The sequence below is a fragment of the Peromyscus eremicus genome, chromosome 15 (assembly GCF_949786415.1).
Source record: "Peromyscus eremicus chromosome 15, PerEre_H2_v1, whole genome shotgun sequence".
Lineage (NCBI taxonomy): Eukaryota > Metazoa > Chordata > Mammalia > Rodentia > Cricetidae > Peromyscus > Peromyscus eremicus.
In genome coordinates this window covers 21,670,896-21,689,081 of record NC_081431.1, presented here as the reverse complement: position 1 = coordinate 21,689,081, position 18,186 = coordinate 21,670,896, and the positions used below count along the sequence as shown (strand labels likewise).

General features: G+C 38.4%; 1 protein-coding gene across 1 annotated transcript; it reads right to left on the bottom strand.

Moving 5' to 3' along the window:
• Nucleotides 1-3,189: 3,189 nt before the first annotated feature.
• LOC131925705 (high affinity immunoglobulin epsilon receptor subunit alpha-like) lies at nt 3,190-8,653 on the bottom strand. The gene is made up of 5 exons (XM_059281058.1): nt 8,599-8,653; nt 8,178-8,198; nt 6,750-7,001; nt 4,900-5,157; nt 3,190-3,585 (listed from the first exon to the last, which is right to left on the bottom strand). The coding sequence occupies exons 1-5, from the start codon at nt 8,651-8,653 to the stop codon at nt 3,434-3,436; spliced, it is 738 nt and encodes a 245-aa protein (XP_059137041.1). The 3' UTR covers nt 3,190-3,433.
• Nucleotides 8,654-18,186: the final 9,533 nt, after the last annotated feature.

The following is an 18,186-nucleotide window of genomic DNA, read 5'->3' as shown; positions in this document are numbered from 1 at the left end:
GATAGTGATTTTGAGAGCACGTGGACAGGTGATCTAAGACAGGAAGACAGACTCTGATGTCATCCATAGACTTGGCTTGGGGGGCTTCTTCCCTCCACAGCAGGAAACTGCATCTCCAGGTTAAGAGAGATGTCCCTCTATGCTTCATTTCCCGTTTGATGAAGAGAAGTTCACCTTTCATCTAAGGACTTAATTTCCAAACCATCTACATCTTTTGTCTAAATCTTTATTCTGGTGGCATCCTTGGAATTTATCTTCCAAGATTACAAGCCAGGAGATGCTCATCTGTTTTCCCATCCTCTAAGTATCAGAAACTCGTAAGGATTTGTGATTATCTATTTTGAGGGAGCAAATGTTGCTTTATGCTCTGTCCTGGACCAATTTAGTACAGATCAGAGGTGACCAAAGAGGACAAACAGGTAAATCAAGAAAGGAAATTTCTTAAATAACCTGTATAACATACTCACTCTTTGACATAGATCAAAATATTTCACATATATTTTAAAAAGACACTTTAATCCCAGCACTCAGGAGGCAGAGGCAGGTGGATCTCTATAAGTTAGAGGCCAGCCTGGCCTACAGAGTAAGATCCAGGACAGACCCAGAGAAACCCTGCCTTGAAAAACCAAAAAAAAAGAAAGAAAGAAAGTTTTAGAAAGAGTATAATTTGGGGGCCACTAACTATTAGAATCTTAACCCAATTTCCTAAGTTACTTCTGGAATAGAATATGAATGACCATGAAAGCTAAAGAAATAAAACAGAAATGGCAGACACAGATCTAAAATTAACTGGGAATTTATATATGACAATCAGCACACCAAAGTAGTGACAGATCTGGGTGCCCAGTGATGGAGCATGAAAGAAAATTCAGCCTGGCACTGGGTGGGAAATGACTTCTGAGCCTCTGAGCCTAGATGATCACTACATGGAAAATGAGTGGCAGTGTCTGAGACTAGGGAGACTCTAGAAACCACCTTGTCAAATCCCTTCTCATACAGGAAAACAGAATCTCAAAGATTAGGCAGTCACCTGGCCCAGTCCATCACTCAGTAAGAAGCAGCTTGGATTTCCATCTCTCTGCTCTGTCCATGGCCCTCCCAAGCTTGGGATATGTCAAGGACAATGACATAGTAGAGAACTCTGTAGAGCAATGTGTCTTTTTTTTTTTTTTTTTTTTTTTTTTGGTTTTTCGAGACAGGGTTTCTCTGTGTAGCTTTGCGCCTTTCCTGGAACTCACTTGGTAGCCCAGGCTGGCCTCGAACTCACAGAGATCCGCCTGGCTCTGCCTCCCGAGTGCTGGGATTAAAGGCGTGCGCCACCACCGCCCGGCCGAGCAATGTGTCTTGATTGTGTATATTGGCAACACTGTGGTCTGAAGGCTTTATACTGAAATAAGCCTTGGGCAGGAAGCAGAGAAAGTTTCCCATAAAATCACCCAGGAGTTTCCAGTAGGTACTTTCCCCTGCCTGAATTCCAGAAGAAATCTCTTCTGCATTCACCACACCTATTTACATGAACCCATGTGGCAGGAATGTAGTCATCCCTTACCATATGAAATGAGAAAAATATTGGGAAGGAGGATGAGGAAGTTCACATAATATATCTGTATGTCTACCTTTTAAAAAAGCTGAAGCAATTACTATGTATATTCCACTAACACTTCTTGAGGAAATAAAAATTCCAGGCCTATCAGTCTTTACAAATTATACTCAAAGCTTTTCTTACAATGTCAGTAGGTGTAGAGTCTGGGCAAACTTAAGCCCTCTTCTCTCATACGCTATCATAAGCTCCAGTCCAGCACTGACAGCATGAACCCTGTCCCTTAGAGTTTTCCTTAAGCCCCAACTCATTGTCTGCATGAGCATGGGCAGGAGCTGAGTTAGACATGATGCCTATCTTCATTCCTATTTTAGAAATTAAACACTTGACTCATAAATATATAAGCAGAGTTTCTGATATCATAAACCTAGGAAATAAAAGAATAAAGATTTTGATCCATGTCATAATGTGTAGTTTGGCCCTAATAATGGATATCTGTGCAGAAAAGAAACTTAATCCAATTCACACTCTGAAGCAGATCTAGGCCTTCAATGAATGATTTGGTAACAAAATGAAAGAGATAAAACACAAACCTATTTCCTTTACCTAAGAACTGATTAGGTCCTACACCAGTGTTTCTCAACCTTCCTAATACTCCAACCCTTTAATACAGTTCCTCATGTTATGATGAACCTCAACCATAAAATTTTTTCATTGCTACTTCATAACTATTATTTTGCTACTGTTATGAATAATAATGTAAGTATCTGATATGCAGGATATGTTTTCATTGTTACAAATGACCCAAAGAGATCATGATCCACAAGTTGAGAACCACTGTGAGGGATTATAAACAGTGTTTATCATTTACTGGATTTCTCAAAAGTCATTTGCTTTGTTCCTCTATGAAGATATGGTACAAGTTGCAACTGTAAGATCGGTTAATCTGATATGGCTGAATTGATCAAATATGAGTCCTGTTGTTCGAATCTTAAATGGTCTTATAATAAAAACCTGGAGCAAGATATTGGGTTGAAAGCTGAAAGATCAGAGAGGCAGAGCAGCCAGCCACTAGTTCTTGCCTCTACAAAATCCTCAGCTGAAGGAGAATGAGTTCCTGTTTCCTCACACCTTATATACCTTTCTCTGCCCAGACATCACTTCCTGGTATCAAAGGGGTGTGTGCTTCCAGTACTGGGATTAAAGGTGTGCAGCACCACTGCCTGGCTCTGTTTCCAGTGTGGCCTTGAACTCATAGACATCCAAATGGATCTCTGCCTCCCAAGTGATAGGATTAAGGGTGTGTGGCACTGTCTGGCTTTTATGTCTAATCTTGTGGCTGGCTCTGTCCTCTGATCCTCAAGGCAAGCTTTATTTGGTTACAAAGTATATCACCACAGAACTTGCCATGCCTTGGAGTCATCTAAACTTTTACCAAGAGTCAAAAGCTCCTATCAATCAAAGGCAGAACACAAAGCCTTGCCAACCTCACCAGTATCCTACCATGTCTTCTGTGCTACCTCCTTATAATGACCAGGAAAGGTTATTTTAAATTTGTGCCCTCATGGGTACGTCTTCTAGATGAAAACAAACAAACTTTAAAGGTACCATGCCACATGATTCTACACTTGCTTTATTCAAATTGTGCTTCTCTTTTACAAATACAAATTAAACCAGTGTTTATTGAGCATTTACTATTACATGTTATTTAACCAGCTGCAGATGGTTTAATGAAGCATTTATGCAAATCCTGAGGCACAGACTTTTGTATAGATAATGTGAGTGACCTTTGACAGTTGAGAAATTATTGAGGACTGTGGAAAACTACTGTTAAGAATTCTCTCTCCAGCAATGGAATCAGTTCCTTTATGTGCCTAGGTTAGGGGTTAAGTTTCAAGGTTTGTTGCATTTTCCTGTCTTCTGAATCTTCAAGAGTAGTTTGAACTGTTCCTGGGTGGAGAACAATAACACCGTGTCCACAGCAAACAGAATCACCACCAGCAATGGGACAATTAACTGTAGCCAACGATACTTGGTTTTGTAAACTAGAATGAAACATAGAAACAGCATTTATACAATTCAGATTAGAAACTGAAAAGGGGGGCTCAGAGATACATCTTTTTTAAGAGGGACACAAGCATGATTCTCCACCCTTAGCCTGATGGGATATTCAGGAACAGAGAGAAAACACTCAGGATACTAGGTTCCACAGTCTGCTCTCTACATCACTGCAGAGGGATAAATGTTTCCCAATGATCCCTATCTAGCTATTCTTCTAGTCAGTGAAAGCCATGGAAACATGATGCCAGTAGTACAAAAGAACACAGCATGGAACCAGGGGTAATTAAACATCAGTGCTGGGGATACTGTGAATGTGTTGCTCTGATTGATTGATAAATAAAATGCTATTGGTCAATAGCCAGGCAGGAAGTATAGTATAGGTGGGATAAGCAGAGAAGAGAATTCTAGGAAGAGGAAGGCTAATTCAGGAGTCATCAGCCACAGACAGAGGAAGCATGATGTGAAAGTACCAGTAAGCCACAAGCCATGTGGCAACTTACAGATTGATAGAAATGGGTTAATTTAAGATATAAGAACTAGATAGCAAGAATCCTGAGCCATTAGGCCAAACAGTTTAAATAAAATAATCCTCTGTGTTTTTATTTGGGTCTGAGTGGATTCAGGCCTGGGTGGGACTGGAGATAACACCAGCAACACATCAGAAGTATAATTCAAACTTTGGCCAACTTGCTTTTTTTATAAATAATTATGAACATGCCAAGAAAAAGCAAAATTTCCTCCTTCAAAGGCAAGCATTTCAAAGTTCCCCTCTTATATGACATTTGGTAAGAGTGGCTTGTCTTATGAGCCATAGAGGCAGCCCACCTGCCTACCCTCAGCGGGCTCACTCTCATCCTCCAGGACCACACAGCTCCAGGACCTCCAGTGAGCATACGCAGCTCACTGAGGGATTGGTTTCCTTCCCCGCCATCCTCAGCTAATATGGATTCTCTAAGCTCTTTGTATCCTTGCTTCCTTCAGCTTCCCAAACCACTTCAAATCTCATAGATACAAACACTCTTCTTAGGAGAAAGAGATAATTTTTAAATGCTAATTGTAGCACAGGACTTGACAGCTTATCAAGCCATTTGACAAAACTATCTCATTAATCTTTATAAAATTTCATTTTGTGTATTTTACCATCAACATTTAGCAAAAAGGACTCTACTATGGTGATATGTTCTGGGTCTCCTTCTTCCAAGACAGTCACAGATGCCCTTGTACTAACTTTAAACACTGGCTCATATGGCCACTTTCTCTTCCCATGCTATGGACTATTTTGTTCTATATCAACTTACCTTTTATTACAGTAATTCTGAGTTTCTCAGATGTGTAGTTCAGTCGGCGAAGACAGCCAGAGCAGTAATAGGTGCCGCTGTCATTAAGTTTGGCATTTCTAATGGAGATTTTGGGGGTCTCATAAGTATACTTGAAAGCAAGGTCATCCTTATAGTAGATCACCTTACGGAGAGTCCAGTTACTCCAGCCATGGCATCTGATGTCAAAGGACTCATTGTATAATACCATATCAGCAGAAGTCTGAAGGAGCAGCCAATCTGAAGAGTATTCATTACATTATGGTTAATATAGACTTAACAATTGATAAGTGTCCTGAGGAAAGGGATGGGGAGAGAGGAGCAGAGAGACAGATCCACAGACAGGTAAAGGGCGTCCATGAAATCCATGTCTTGGTTCATAAGATCAATTAAAAAATAAAGACAAAATAATATGAATAATCGGAAATCTATGCCAGTGAATCTTTTCTCCCTTTGAAAAGTCAACCAGGAACCATAAAGTGTCTTGTACTCTATTGTTGAGCCCACATGTGGAAAGAACTAAGACCAGAATCCCCTTCAGATTTTTCTAGCTGGATCTAGTTAAGAGGAAACAGACAGACATACTCCTCCAAAAATATTTGAACTTAGGGGGATTTTTTTTTGTCCCTCTTTCTTCACAGAGGCTTCTCAGTTATGTTGTTAATTATAGTAGGCCAAAATATTTCCTTAAAATATGTACATGAATTTTAACTATTATTTTAATTTTTATTTTCTGTCATCTTCCCTATCTAGAACTGTGTATGAAGATACAGGACTGTATCTGGTTCTGTTTTGTCAGTAGTACCTAACACAGTTTTTAGGAGTTTGTAGATACTCAGTGATTGTTTGTCAATAATGATTCAGCAAGTTCAAAGAGTCATGGTCTATGGTTAACGCCATTTTTAAGAATTGTAAAACATTCATAAATGGAGGGTTTTGAATGAGAACATATCTTACTTGTGCAAGCATATTGTATTTAAGAAAAAAACCTTTGAGGACTTCTCTAAAGTCTACTACCAGGAAATAAATGACTATTCTGCATGGTTTAGTTTATACTTGGAATTGGTTTATAGATGTTAAAACCCATGTTTTCACTCAAGAAAAATATAATGTATAACTTTCCCATTTGAAAGATAGTTTGCTCACTCAACATTTACTGATACCTAGATATGTTGTATTAAGTTTTGACAGTAAAAGAGTAATAAATAAGCAATATTTGTTGTAACAAAATAAACAATAGAATTGGTTTTAGTAGCACAAAAGGACATGAAAAACATGTAGAGGTATCGTTCATGGATCACAGATTGTTCAGAGAAAATCTTTACTCAAACATTATGATCCAAGTATACATACACAGCTCTTTGCAGTGTCTATATGCCTATCGTGCCATTTGATCACAAAATGCATGTCTACATCTAGGTAAAATAGAAGAAACAGAGCAGAGGAATAATATTGATCACTGAATAGACTACTGAGAGAGAGGATGTAAGGAGAGGTGCTGAAGAAAAGACACTGAGATGTCTTGAGTAAGAAGCCCTAAATCTCTTAGAATAAACTACATTCCTGCCATCTTCTAGTGAAGTAGTTCTCAACCTGTGGGTCATGACCCCTCTGGTGGTCAGATGACCCTTTCACAAGGGTTGCCTCAGACCATTGGCAAACACAGATATTTACATTGTGATTCATAACAGTAGCAAAATTTTATGGTTGGGGGTTACCACAACATGAGGAACTATATTAAAGGATTGCAACATTAGGAAGGTTGTGAACCACTGTTCTAGTGGGTCCTTCTTCATGTGAAAGATATATATTCCCATATGCCTAGAACATACCTCTCATCACTTCCAAGTACACAGGTTTACTCTTGTAAAATCCTTGGTTCTGACATATATATTTTCCACTGTCTTGAATAGTGGCACTCACAATGTCCCAATGTGAAGTTGTCACAGTAGAGATGGTGCCATTGTGGAACCATTTAGTAGAGTTCTCTTGAAGATTGTTCCCATTGCATATAAGAGTCACTTTCTCTCCTGTAAATATTCTACTCCACGGTGGGTTCAATGTCACAACAGATTTCTGAGTGACTTAAAGAAAGTGAAATTGTGAAAATAAAGAAATTTTAAGTCATTGAAAGTTATCCAGTCTCAAAAGTCCAAACATGTCAACAGTCAAACAATGGTTCATCTTGCTAGTAACAACACTCAGACATGATGTCTAGAAAACCAATAAAGGATGAAGTAAAGAGTGATATGGTCTCAGAGAGCAGCCAGACTAGGCATGAAAATAGGGTTCACACACAAGAAGTTTGGAAACAAGTAATTTATTATATGATATCATAACCTACTCTAATCCTCTGAACTTGAATATCAGTACTCATAAATACAAATTGCAATCTTTTTTAGGTAGAGATAATACTTGACACAACCGATCATTGCTTATCATAATGGTTGGTATATAGTCAGTGTTTGCTAAATAATTGTTAAATGGCTGAATGTAGAAATAAAGGATAAATGTTAAAACCTCCATTTCATTAAAACATATCAGGAACAACATTCAACCATTTCAGATTATATCAAGTATTGGTATATTTTAGTATACAATGTAAATAAATTACATTAATTAAAATAAAAACATATAATAGCCTTGATAAACTATGAATTCTAAATTTTTAAACTATTTAATTGTAAATACATGCAGTGAGAAATGTTTGCAATTTTCCAGGTTTCATGAAAAGCACCAAGAGCATGTCAGCCTTGGATGACTTTCAGGAGATTTAAGGAGATGTGGTGAAAATTTAAACAGAAGCTAAAGAGCAGCTTGTGGTGATGACACAGGGTGATATAGTCAAGGAACATTATATTCAGACCCAAGGGACTTAGGATAGAACCAAATTTCCGTTGGTTGTGCAACCTCCAGTGAGTGATGTTGTAATCTGAATTACAGGAGTCTCAATTATAAAACACCAATAATGATAGTAATATGAAAGTTGGATAAGTATATGTTAAAGGCCTAGAAGAGAGGCTGACATCAGAGCAGACATGGCTGTTGGCTTACGCAGAAGAGGAGGCAACTTGAGAGGGGAAAATGGTATGTGGGAAACTCTGGGGCTGGGAATAAATGGTGGGGAAGAGGTGGATCTGGAAAGCAGACTTTCTGGGAAGAGCAAAATTCAGAGCTATAAAAAAACAAGACAGATACAGACCAACAGAGGAAGAGAGAAATGTCCAGATACACTGAGGGAATAAGGACAAACAACTCACCCGTCAGCATGACACTCAGAGCTGCAAAATCAATAAAGGGTAAGTTAGCATCTATCTCCAGTTTTCCAGGATGCAAGAAGATTGTGATCTGTGTGGGAATGAGACCCACATCTATGAAGTTTTAATAATCAGTGGGGAGAAGGAACTGCATTCTTTCCTTATCCTCCTCTATTGGTATCTGTCTTGTATTCTAAAAGATGTCAGAGGACTGACAAGATCCAAGCAATTAGCCTGGTTTCCCACTGAGGTGATGCTCAGGCCCGTTTCCTCTGCTCCTCTCTACTGCATAGTGTCGGGAAATGCCCCCATGGTTTGCATAAGTGATGCAAAGTCACCAAAAAACCATCCACATCCCCATCCTGATGCTCTCTAGATGGATTTTGGTCCCTTGGGGTGGAAAGTCATGTGAATCTGTACTTACAGATAAACAGCAGTGGTAGCCACAGCTGGGCAGACCCTCCATTGGCAGGAGCCATTGCCTCTGTGCCGTGAGGTGCTAACTGTGCCGGAGAGCTCTATGGCTTCAGAAATAGGCTTGAAACCAAAAAGGAGAAGGAAATGTTTTCTGCATCGTATCTGGTTAACTCATCAGCTATGCCTGGGCTTGGCTTTCTCCAGAGATAATAATAGGGTTGTGCCAAATTGGGCAATTTTATAGTCACCCATTTGTTCTCATTGTACCTTCAGCTGTATACCTAGAATCTGGTGGGTGAGCACCATGGTTCTAAGCAGAGCCACAGGCTTCCTTGAGGTGCCATTCAGTGCACAAGTACTTGGTTTGCAACTTAGAAACATGGGTATAAAGGACTGCAGAATAAAATGAGTACTTACAGAATCCCTTGGTAAGTGCCAGGCACTGGTTTAAATATAACTGATACTGTTCACACACACACACAAAATATGAGTTAAATAGTATTGTCTAAATTAATTAGATTTTATTACAATCTATGTTTTATTGATGGGAAAATAGAAAGGTTAGGTAATCTGTGTTATCATGCCACCTATTAAATGGAAAATTTGGAGTTTAAACATGTAAAAATGTAACCCTGAAATCAATCTCTCAGCCTCTATGATGTTCTATCTAAGAACACTCCAGATCATGGAGAACAATAGGTGAAATGCTTTGAGGTTCCTGTCAATTACAGATCCTCTCCTTACTCATTTGCTTAGTCTGAGAGTCTCCATCTGATTCACTGAAATCTACTATCTGATTGGTTCTTTGGAGATAGTCTCAGAGGCTCTTCCTCTGCTGGGTCCTGATATGGTTCACGACAAGGGAGATAGATGTGAACCCTCACTTAGGGGGCTGGGGCATCTTAATTTTAGTTACATCTCAGCTTCAGTCAACTTACATTTTATGACCACTGAACATGAACAAGGTTTCTCCTTTAAATGAGCACTAATTCTTTTTTTTTTTTCCATTAAGGCCGCTCTGACTAATTCACTGGTTTCTTTCAGTTCAGATTAAGATCTGATACTACTGATGATCCTGGAGATGATGACAAAAATGAATATATATATATTTCCAGCTACAAAGTTTTTTCTATTTGCCAGTGCTCTAGAATAGGTGGGAACCATATGCTTAGGCACATCTTGCTCTTGGATGGAAGATACCAAGTCAGTGTAGAGCAGTGTGTGTTGATCCCCATCTTTCCAGGGCAAAACAGAAGAACTCTGCAACTGGATCTACCTTGTCCTGTATCGATTAGTCTGTTTTTCCCATAGCACCCATTAATAAATTGATACATATTCATATAAAAAAGCACATCTCACAGTTGAAGTGGTTGGGACACTATGTATCATGCTGTTCTCGTCCTCCAAGATGACTGAAGTCTACTGAATTAAACATGTAATTGTGCTGCATAGTTATCTTTCCAAAATTCCAGCTTTCCATGGAATTTGGGAATATAGTCTGATATTGAACATGATTCGAGAACATGCAATCATGTACTGTTTTAGTGAAAGAGCTTTAATAGAGCAGTTAGTGGGTTTTTTATTTAACTTTTTCATTTAAAAAATTTAAATTATTTGATCGTATCTGTACACATACCCTGAAACTAATTCCAGAGTTTCTCTCCATGTTCTTTCCCAACTCCCTGTCTTCTTTGACTTTTAGTTTTTGAAAACTACATGTTGTTGGTATTTACAGAACATAGGTCAAATACCCATAATGACTATGTAGTTGGGTTCTACTTACAAACTAGGAACAGTGATATCTAGACCAATGGCTTCATTATAAGATCTAATAAGAAATCTTGTATATAAAACATATTGCACAGCTACTAGCATGTGAAATATGTTTAATAAAGGTATAATCTTCCCTTTCTTAGTATTATTTGCTAAATAATTGTAATAGAAATATTTATTTGGGCTGGGTTAAGGCAATAGGAAATCTATATAAGATACTTGCTTCAATAACTGGTATCTCATGGCAGTGAACTTTGAGCAATCTCAGTTCTCTCTAGAGTCGTGAGAAAAAAGCAGGATCAGGAAAACAGCTTCGTTTGGAGAGAAACCAAGGAGGAATGAAGGAGAGTTTTGGCTTGTGGTGCTGGGAAGGGTAATGTTTGAATTCATAGACTTTGGGAGAGTCAGATTATGCTTCACACATTGATGAGACTTTGTTGAGGAATTTGTGGGATCCTCTTTCCTAGGATAGGGGTCCTTCAGAAAAACTGACTGAATTGCTGTCACTTTACTGTGGCTCACACGGCTTCTACAAGGGCTTTCACTGAAGTCTACGCACTGTCCAAACAGCTCCTACTTACGTGGGAGCAGGAGTGAGCTCCCTGAGAGGTGCTTGCCTAGTCTGAAGAGGATGGGTTTGTCAGTGAGATCATTTTTATTTGCTTCACCATCTATAGCTTACACTTAAGTGTCCAACAGTGGGATGAAGAAGGTGCTTTAGATGCAGCAGCAAACAGCAGAAAACAGCAGGTTCAACCAAAGGAATTCATTGAAACTTAAAAACAAATTATAGTATTTTTTTTTACTAAACAACTAGCCATATAAACACCAGAAAGAATTAACCATACACTTATTTTCAGAGTATATGCCTAAAATGAGCAAACGAACAAGATAAAACCTCAGAAGAAATAAAAAAAATCACCAAGATTAAGCAAGAGCTTCACTTACCATGCTTAATATAGATTTGAATACATTTTAACCTTATTTGCAAAATGTCCTCCAAAGTTATTTTATATCCACTGTCTGGATGGTGTAGCTGCTCATTTCATGTACTCATTTTATCTTCATTAAGAACATGTGTTTTGAGAAATGGAAAATTTTAATACATAGAAATTAGAAATTATATTTTAAAGTAATTGGTTTCCTTTGTAGTTATTATTATTGTGAGCATGCATTTGAAAACACTGTTCTGAAAGGGATCAGTAAGTTCAGGACAGCAAATAATCTAAGAAACCCTTCTTGCCTTGTAAGGTTTTTGACAGTTAAATAGTGGAATCAAAAAAGAGGAAAGAATATGTGCTTGACGAAGTGAGTACAGTATATAGAATCTCACTTCTTACCACAGGATTTTGAATCTGAGAACATATGTGATTAATTCATAATAGCATCTCATGCCCAGATTTAAACCTGTTGCCAGTTCCCAGAAGATTTCATCTGTATTTCACTCTGTGAAGTAGATATAAAACTCTAATGACCGTGCATAAACGATGGGATTTTTGTTCTGCAAGGTGTCCTTGAAGCTGGAGTCAGAGTGAGGAGCTTTTAACCGGAACTTTATTGTCTTGCAACATGTCTGAAAGAGAAGCATCAGAATTGAGCCTATTCGTTGCCTGCTTCTTCCAAAATCAGGAAACAGAAGGGCCAATGTGCTGGCTTACTCTGTATGTTCGGTAAAACCAAGGTCCATATAATATTGGATATGAACTGTTAAAAAGACAGTATAACTGTCTCCTCACGGTATATGTATCTCATAAATAGCACACTCTCTAATCATCAGGGCAAGGCTAAGTATGCAACACATCTTATCAATTTTGTCCCTCCTACCAATTCTATGTGGTTGGTAAAGAGGAAATTACATCATAGAGAGGTTAGGCAGTTTGTTGAAGGACTTGCAGTTGCCAAATACTTAGGATTTGAACTCAGGCAATTTGGCAGGAGAGTGTACATGCATAACCAGACAGAAAGAAGTGTCAATTCAATTAACACATGGAGATTGAGTGCCTGAGGATTTGCCATATCTACTTAAAAGCTCCCTAGATTGGCCAGAGCTCATCACACACAGACAGGAAATCATCTATCTAGTTCTTCCATTTCTTGTTTTACACATTCCTTTCCTCACTCCAAGGTATGGTTTATCAATCCATAGCCATATAATATAGTTACCATGGTGGCATTTTAATTGTATTCATCCCATAATTTCTTTAAAGGTGTTTGTGTGTGTGTGTGTGTGTGTTGTGTGTATGTGCATTCATGTGGAGGTGCCTGTGGAAGCAAGAAGAAGATGTTGAATCACCTGAAACTAGAATTACAGGGGACTGTGAGCTACAGTATGGGTACTAAGAACTATATTCCAGTCCTATGAAAGAGCAGTAAGTGCTCTAAACCACTGAACCATCTTGTCAACACCTCATAATCATTTCTAGATTTTTAGGGCAAGGAGAGCATGCATCTGCCTTGTCTTGCTTCTATCGCCTTAAACTGGAGTCTGCTCAAGAAAGAACACTCAGTCGTGAGAGTTAGCTACCTGATGATTTTTTGCACTCAAGTCAGTGGCCTTGATATTTTTCACTTCTTGTCTTGACCAGAATGGTTACCTACTTTTGGTTCAAAAAAAAAAAATCTGAAAAAAAATGGAAACTCCTGGGACTCACACACGGTAAATACCACTTAGAAAGAGATAAAGATAGGGGATTGTACAAGCTTTGGCTTGGGCACAGATAAAGATTATTAACCTAGGAAAAGAAAAATGAGACTTTAAGAAATAATATCAAGTATGATCCCTTCCCTATTTGAAGAAGAATTTCTCTCTAGTTAGAAAGGAAGAATTGGGTGGAAATTTTCACAGAGATAATACTCAAAGAGAGACTAGATGGAATACATATATTTGACACCTGATGTTTTAACAACAAAATAATACTGTCATTCAGCCTAAAGGTAATCATAAACAGATATTAAAATTAATAGAATTGAAGTGATACACTATAGACTATCTATACTGTTTATACTGTCATACCAGATATACCAGTTTGAATGTTGTTAGTGAAAGCCAGATGATTAAATGATATGTGCTTCTTTTCTGGGTGCAAATGAAAACTCAATAGACTGAGAAAAAAAACTTTTCTAACCAGTGTTACAATGCTTGGGTACTACCTAATTCATAAAATGAAAAGAAAAGTCACAGGTTCCGTACATTTTTCCAGAGCTGAACCAAACACCAAGCGTACTCTGTGCATGTAGGGTGGGCATGTATGGTTTTTAAGTTGCCTATCTTTGGGATACATAAACAGGCACTCACTTTGTTCATGAGGTATCTTGTGGCATCTTATAGCTGCGGGAAGAATCTGAGCCATGGGGGAGTTCTAAAGCACACTGACTATAAGCTTTGCCTATGAACATTGTTTCTAGCCAAGAGACCCAAAGGGATTCAGACTTGCTTTCCTGTCTTCCTATTGATGCAGATGCAGAATGACTTTGCACAAAACACTCAGAAGAGAGAGAACTGTATTATAAGCCTGCTGAGGAAGATGCACAGGGGATGCAGTGGTGGAAAATGATTATTAAAGTACTAAAATATTATGTTAGGTTGTTTAATTTTAAAAAAAGATTACTTGTACATATTTCAAAGAAATTAGAAGTCTGGTACGTGAACAGACTCTTAAGCTTGATTCTCAGCTCAGACCCCTTATTCACTATGTGAATATCTTCAAGGCACCAAATTGCCTCATGTTCCTGATGCCTCACTTATGAAATACAGGTAGTGGTGGTACCTGCCTTAAGGGCATTTGTGATTGTTAAATGAGTTAATATAGTGAAGCGCTTAGCACAGAGTGTGGCTGATACTGCATCTATTAACAGCATCTATTACTAATATGATGGGTGTTTTGTACAAAGTTTTGCTGTTAGAGAAGACAGAACTAGGTGAAAGTTTCCCCAGAAACAAAATTTGAATAGGGAATAGTCTCCAAATGTATTTCCAGCACCTGATGTTTTATTGACATAACACTAGCATTCTGAGATAATGGTGACTGTACCATTAGACTCTGGAAACACTTAGGAGGACTGCCCTCACTCTAGAGAAAAAGTTTCTACATCACTATGCAGGCTTGAAGGAATAGGGCAGAAGCCAGAGGTCATTGCCAGGTGTGGCTCCAAACAGAAATTCCTGTTTTGCAGTCAGCCCCTGGCCAAATGTAGTGTGAGCTGGGGATATTTTATGCTTACTTACAGAACCAAAACATGGAAACAGTCTTCTCTTAAAGGAATCCCTTTAAGATAAGGACAAGAGGTCTTGGCACAGCCCAAAGCATTTGCATTTTAATAGGTGAATTGTGAATCCTAATCTTCCAGAACTGTGGATTCACTGTACTGTGACCAGTGTGTTTCTAGAAGTGAAGCTAGCTATGATTCGGGGTTGGGAAAAATTGGAGAGAGCTCTAAATGGTGGCTCACGATGTAATCTCAACACTCAGGAAGCAGAAGTTGGGGGATTGCTGCACTCTTAAGGGCAGCCTGGGCTATACAGTAAGACTGTCTCAAACAGAAACAAAAGCAAGGACTAGGGCTGGAGAAACAGAGAATGTTTGCCTTTCAAGCATGAGGACTGGAGCTTGATCATCAGCATCCATGTAAAGCTGGGCACAACGGCACCCTCCTTTAACCCCAGGGATGGCAGGTGGGCACAAAAGACCACTGAGACTGGCTAAATGGCTTGATAAATCAGCAGGGTTCATGTTCTATTAAAGACTCTGTCTGCAATAAGGGGAGCATAGTGGAACACTGACCTCTGGTCTCCCCATAGCATACACTCACATACACATACACACCACACACACACACACACACACACACACACACACACACACACACACCTGCACCTACACATGAACACATACACACGAAATAGGTATATGCATCACACATATATAAAAAAAGAAGGAAAGATCTGTAGAAAGCCTTGGGGAGTGTGTGTGTGTGTGTGTGTGTGTGTGTGTGTGTGTGTGTGTGTGTGTGTTGGTGATTGCTTATCTCAATAACAAGTATAATGGAGATATTTGTGGAAAAAGTGGGCAGCCAAACCCTGTAATACCAAAGGCACCAGGGCAGCCTTTCATGCTAAGACCTGCCCTGCTTCTGGACATTTTGAATTTTATACTTACTTATCTTGACTTTGGCAAATAAATGGAAAAGCAGTTTTTGCATTTTCTCATATACACCTGATTTAACAAAAACTAAACTGCCATGAGTACCGATGGAAGAGTACTATTTCCCTTTTTTGGAACAGCATCCTTCAATCTTTATGTTTCAAAGAATGAGATCATCAACAGCTGCAATGGTCAGTATACATGTGTCTCATTCATGTTAGGTTCTGTGTTTATTACTTACTCATCACGGTCCCACTTTCTTATAAATTTTTCTCATGTCATTACTTCCTCATATTAAAGTCCAGAGTTTCTCTGATTTTAAAGTATATCTCTGTGTAGGTAGTATAGAGAGGTAGACCCACCTTTGGGGTCCTGCAGTTTGTGTAATTTAGGGATCTCTTCCTAAAAAACATAGAAAATAATAAATATAATATTAGATATTCTTATTTGACTACTTATTGGAAACAAGTAAATAAACTTCAATATACTAAATGAACCTCAACATACTAAAAAGGGCAAAATTTGGCAACACAAACAAAAAATCCAGAAAAATTAATTTGTTGCTCATATAAACTCTTTTATGGTATTTTTCTTTTTCTATGTATCTTTCCTACATATTGTTTGATCTTCCTTTATTGGAGAGTAATATTCTAATATCACTTCGGTCGGGAAGCTAAAAGTATAATTCATTCCTCTAGCATCATTGATCAGTGTTTATTTTCCATTATTGCAGCTGGAGTGCATGGCAAATGCAATTTCAACATGTGATATTATTGTTTGTAGTGCTGCGGGCTTATGCTCACAAATGCAGGCATTCTGAGGCTTCTGGATGCTTGATTCCAATCACAACAGCCAAAAACATTATAATGTATTTGTAATCTTCTATTCTGTTTTAATTGAATAAGTTCTTTGGGGGGAATCATATTTTTATTAGACATCAAAACAACTCAAATCTTCTGCTAATGAAATTAGACATATTTGAGGCTTATGAATTTTTTTTTAAAGATTAGCTTCTCAGGCCAGATATTTCACCCTTGTCTTCTTTCTGTGCTCCCAGATTTGTAGCCCAGCATTGGCAGACACACCACTCTGCAGTGTGAAGTTTAGCTTTCTACCTCTGTGCTGTGAAGCCAGGAGAGCCAGTTCTTGGGGAAGGGTTTTTCTGGGACTCACATCTACACTAGGATGGACTAGAGTAGATTACTACACTGGAAAGTTACTTAAACCATCTATTACACTTACTCAGAGCTAAGTAGTTCCTCAGCTAACATTCTCCTTACCTGAAGACCAGAACAAGCCTCAGCTACTCTCCTGTCAGCAGCAGGAAGGGAACTATGATGGAGAGAAGTCTGAACGGGAAAAGACAGTGTTTATGGATGATAGTAGCCAAGATACTGTGAAGATCTGTGTGAAGGGCTGATTCTACAGCCTGTGGTACCGAAGGGAGATCCTTTAATCAGCAGGCCCAAGCGGGAGGTCAGAGGCCACTGAAGGAATGTCCTTGGAAGGGATGTCGTGTCCCAGGACACTGCTTTTCCTCTCTCTTTGTTTTCCTAGCAGCTCCTCTGGCCTGCATGCTTGCTGGGACATTCTTCCTTATCACAGGCCCAAAAGCAACAGGGTCAACTGACTAAAACCTCACGAACTATGAGCAAAATAAAAGTTTCATATTTTTCAGTTATGATTACCCAGGCATTTTTAAAAACAAGAACATAAAGTTGACTAACACAAATGTCTTAATTTTGTAAATTTTATAAAAATAAAAGATTTATTCAGAGCCTTTGTGAGGTCTTGTAAGTCGGCAGACATGAGGTCTGACTTTCATTAACCATACCATTACTATCTACTAGTCAGTTTATACTCTGTCATATCAGAGCATCAAAGAGGATGTTATAAAGTGGATGACAGCAAACAGGGCCTATTGGGACTGAAAACCATTGGTCTGGGTTTGCAGGAAGGGACCTAGAAAAAGAAATAAAACCCTGAACACCGTCTGCTCAGTGGAATTCTTCACAGCTTTGCCTTTTCCTCTTCTAAGACTATTAATGCCCAGAGATAGTAGAAGTTCCAAAAAAAAACTTAAGTAGGGATCTGGCCCCAGAAGAAACTTGGGGTCTGACATGTGATTGGAACATTGTAAAGCTTAACTATTGGAAATGGAGGCATTGTAAGAATATTCAGGATCTCTCCGTGGCCAGTTCTTTAAGGCCACGTTTCTCACAAGTAGGAATTGCCACTTTTAAAATGACAATATACACACATTTTTACTGATAACAAAATAAAGGCATTGGTATAAATATTACAGATTCCTTACATGATTAGTTAATAAGTTACTATTCTGCATTTTCATTTTTAACCATAATTTTCATCTGGTGACTCCAATTGTCTTGTTGTACCTGTGCAGGAGCCTTCAGGCTGTTCAAAAAGAGACAAAACCCACCAGTAAGATGCTCCAAAGATAAAATAGTACTCTTTATCATCATTAATACAAAATTATAGGAAAATATATGTAGAAAATCCTATCTCCATATGACCAAAGACCAATAATTAATCAGAAACAATGCATAATAGTAAAAATAAAATACAAGATTATTTTCTTAATTTCCAAATTGGATTCATACTGCTATTTACTATATATTTCAGTAATGTCATAATACAGATATTTAAAAGAAGAAGGGAAG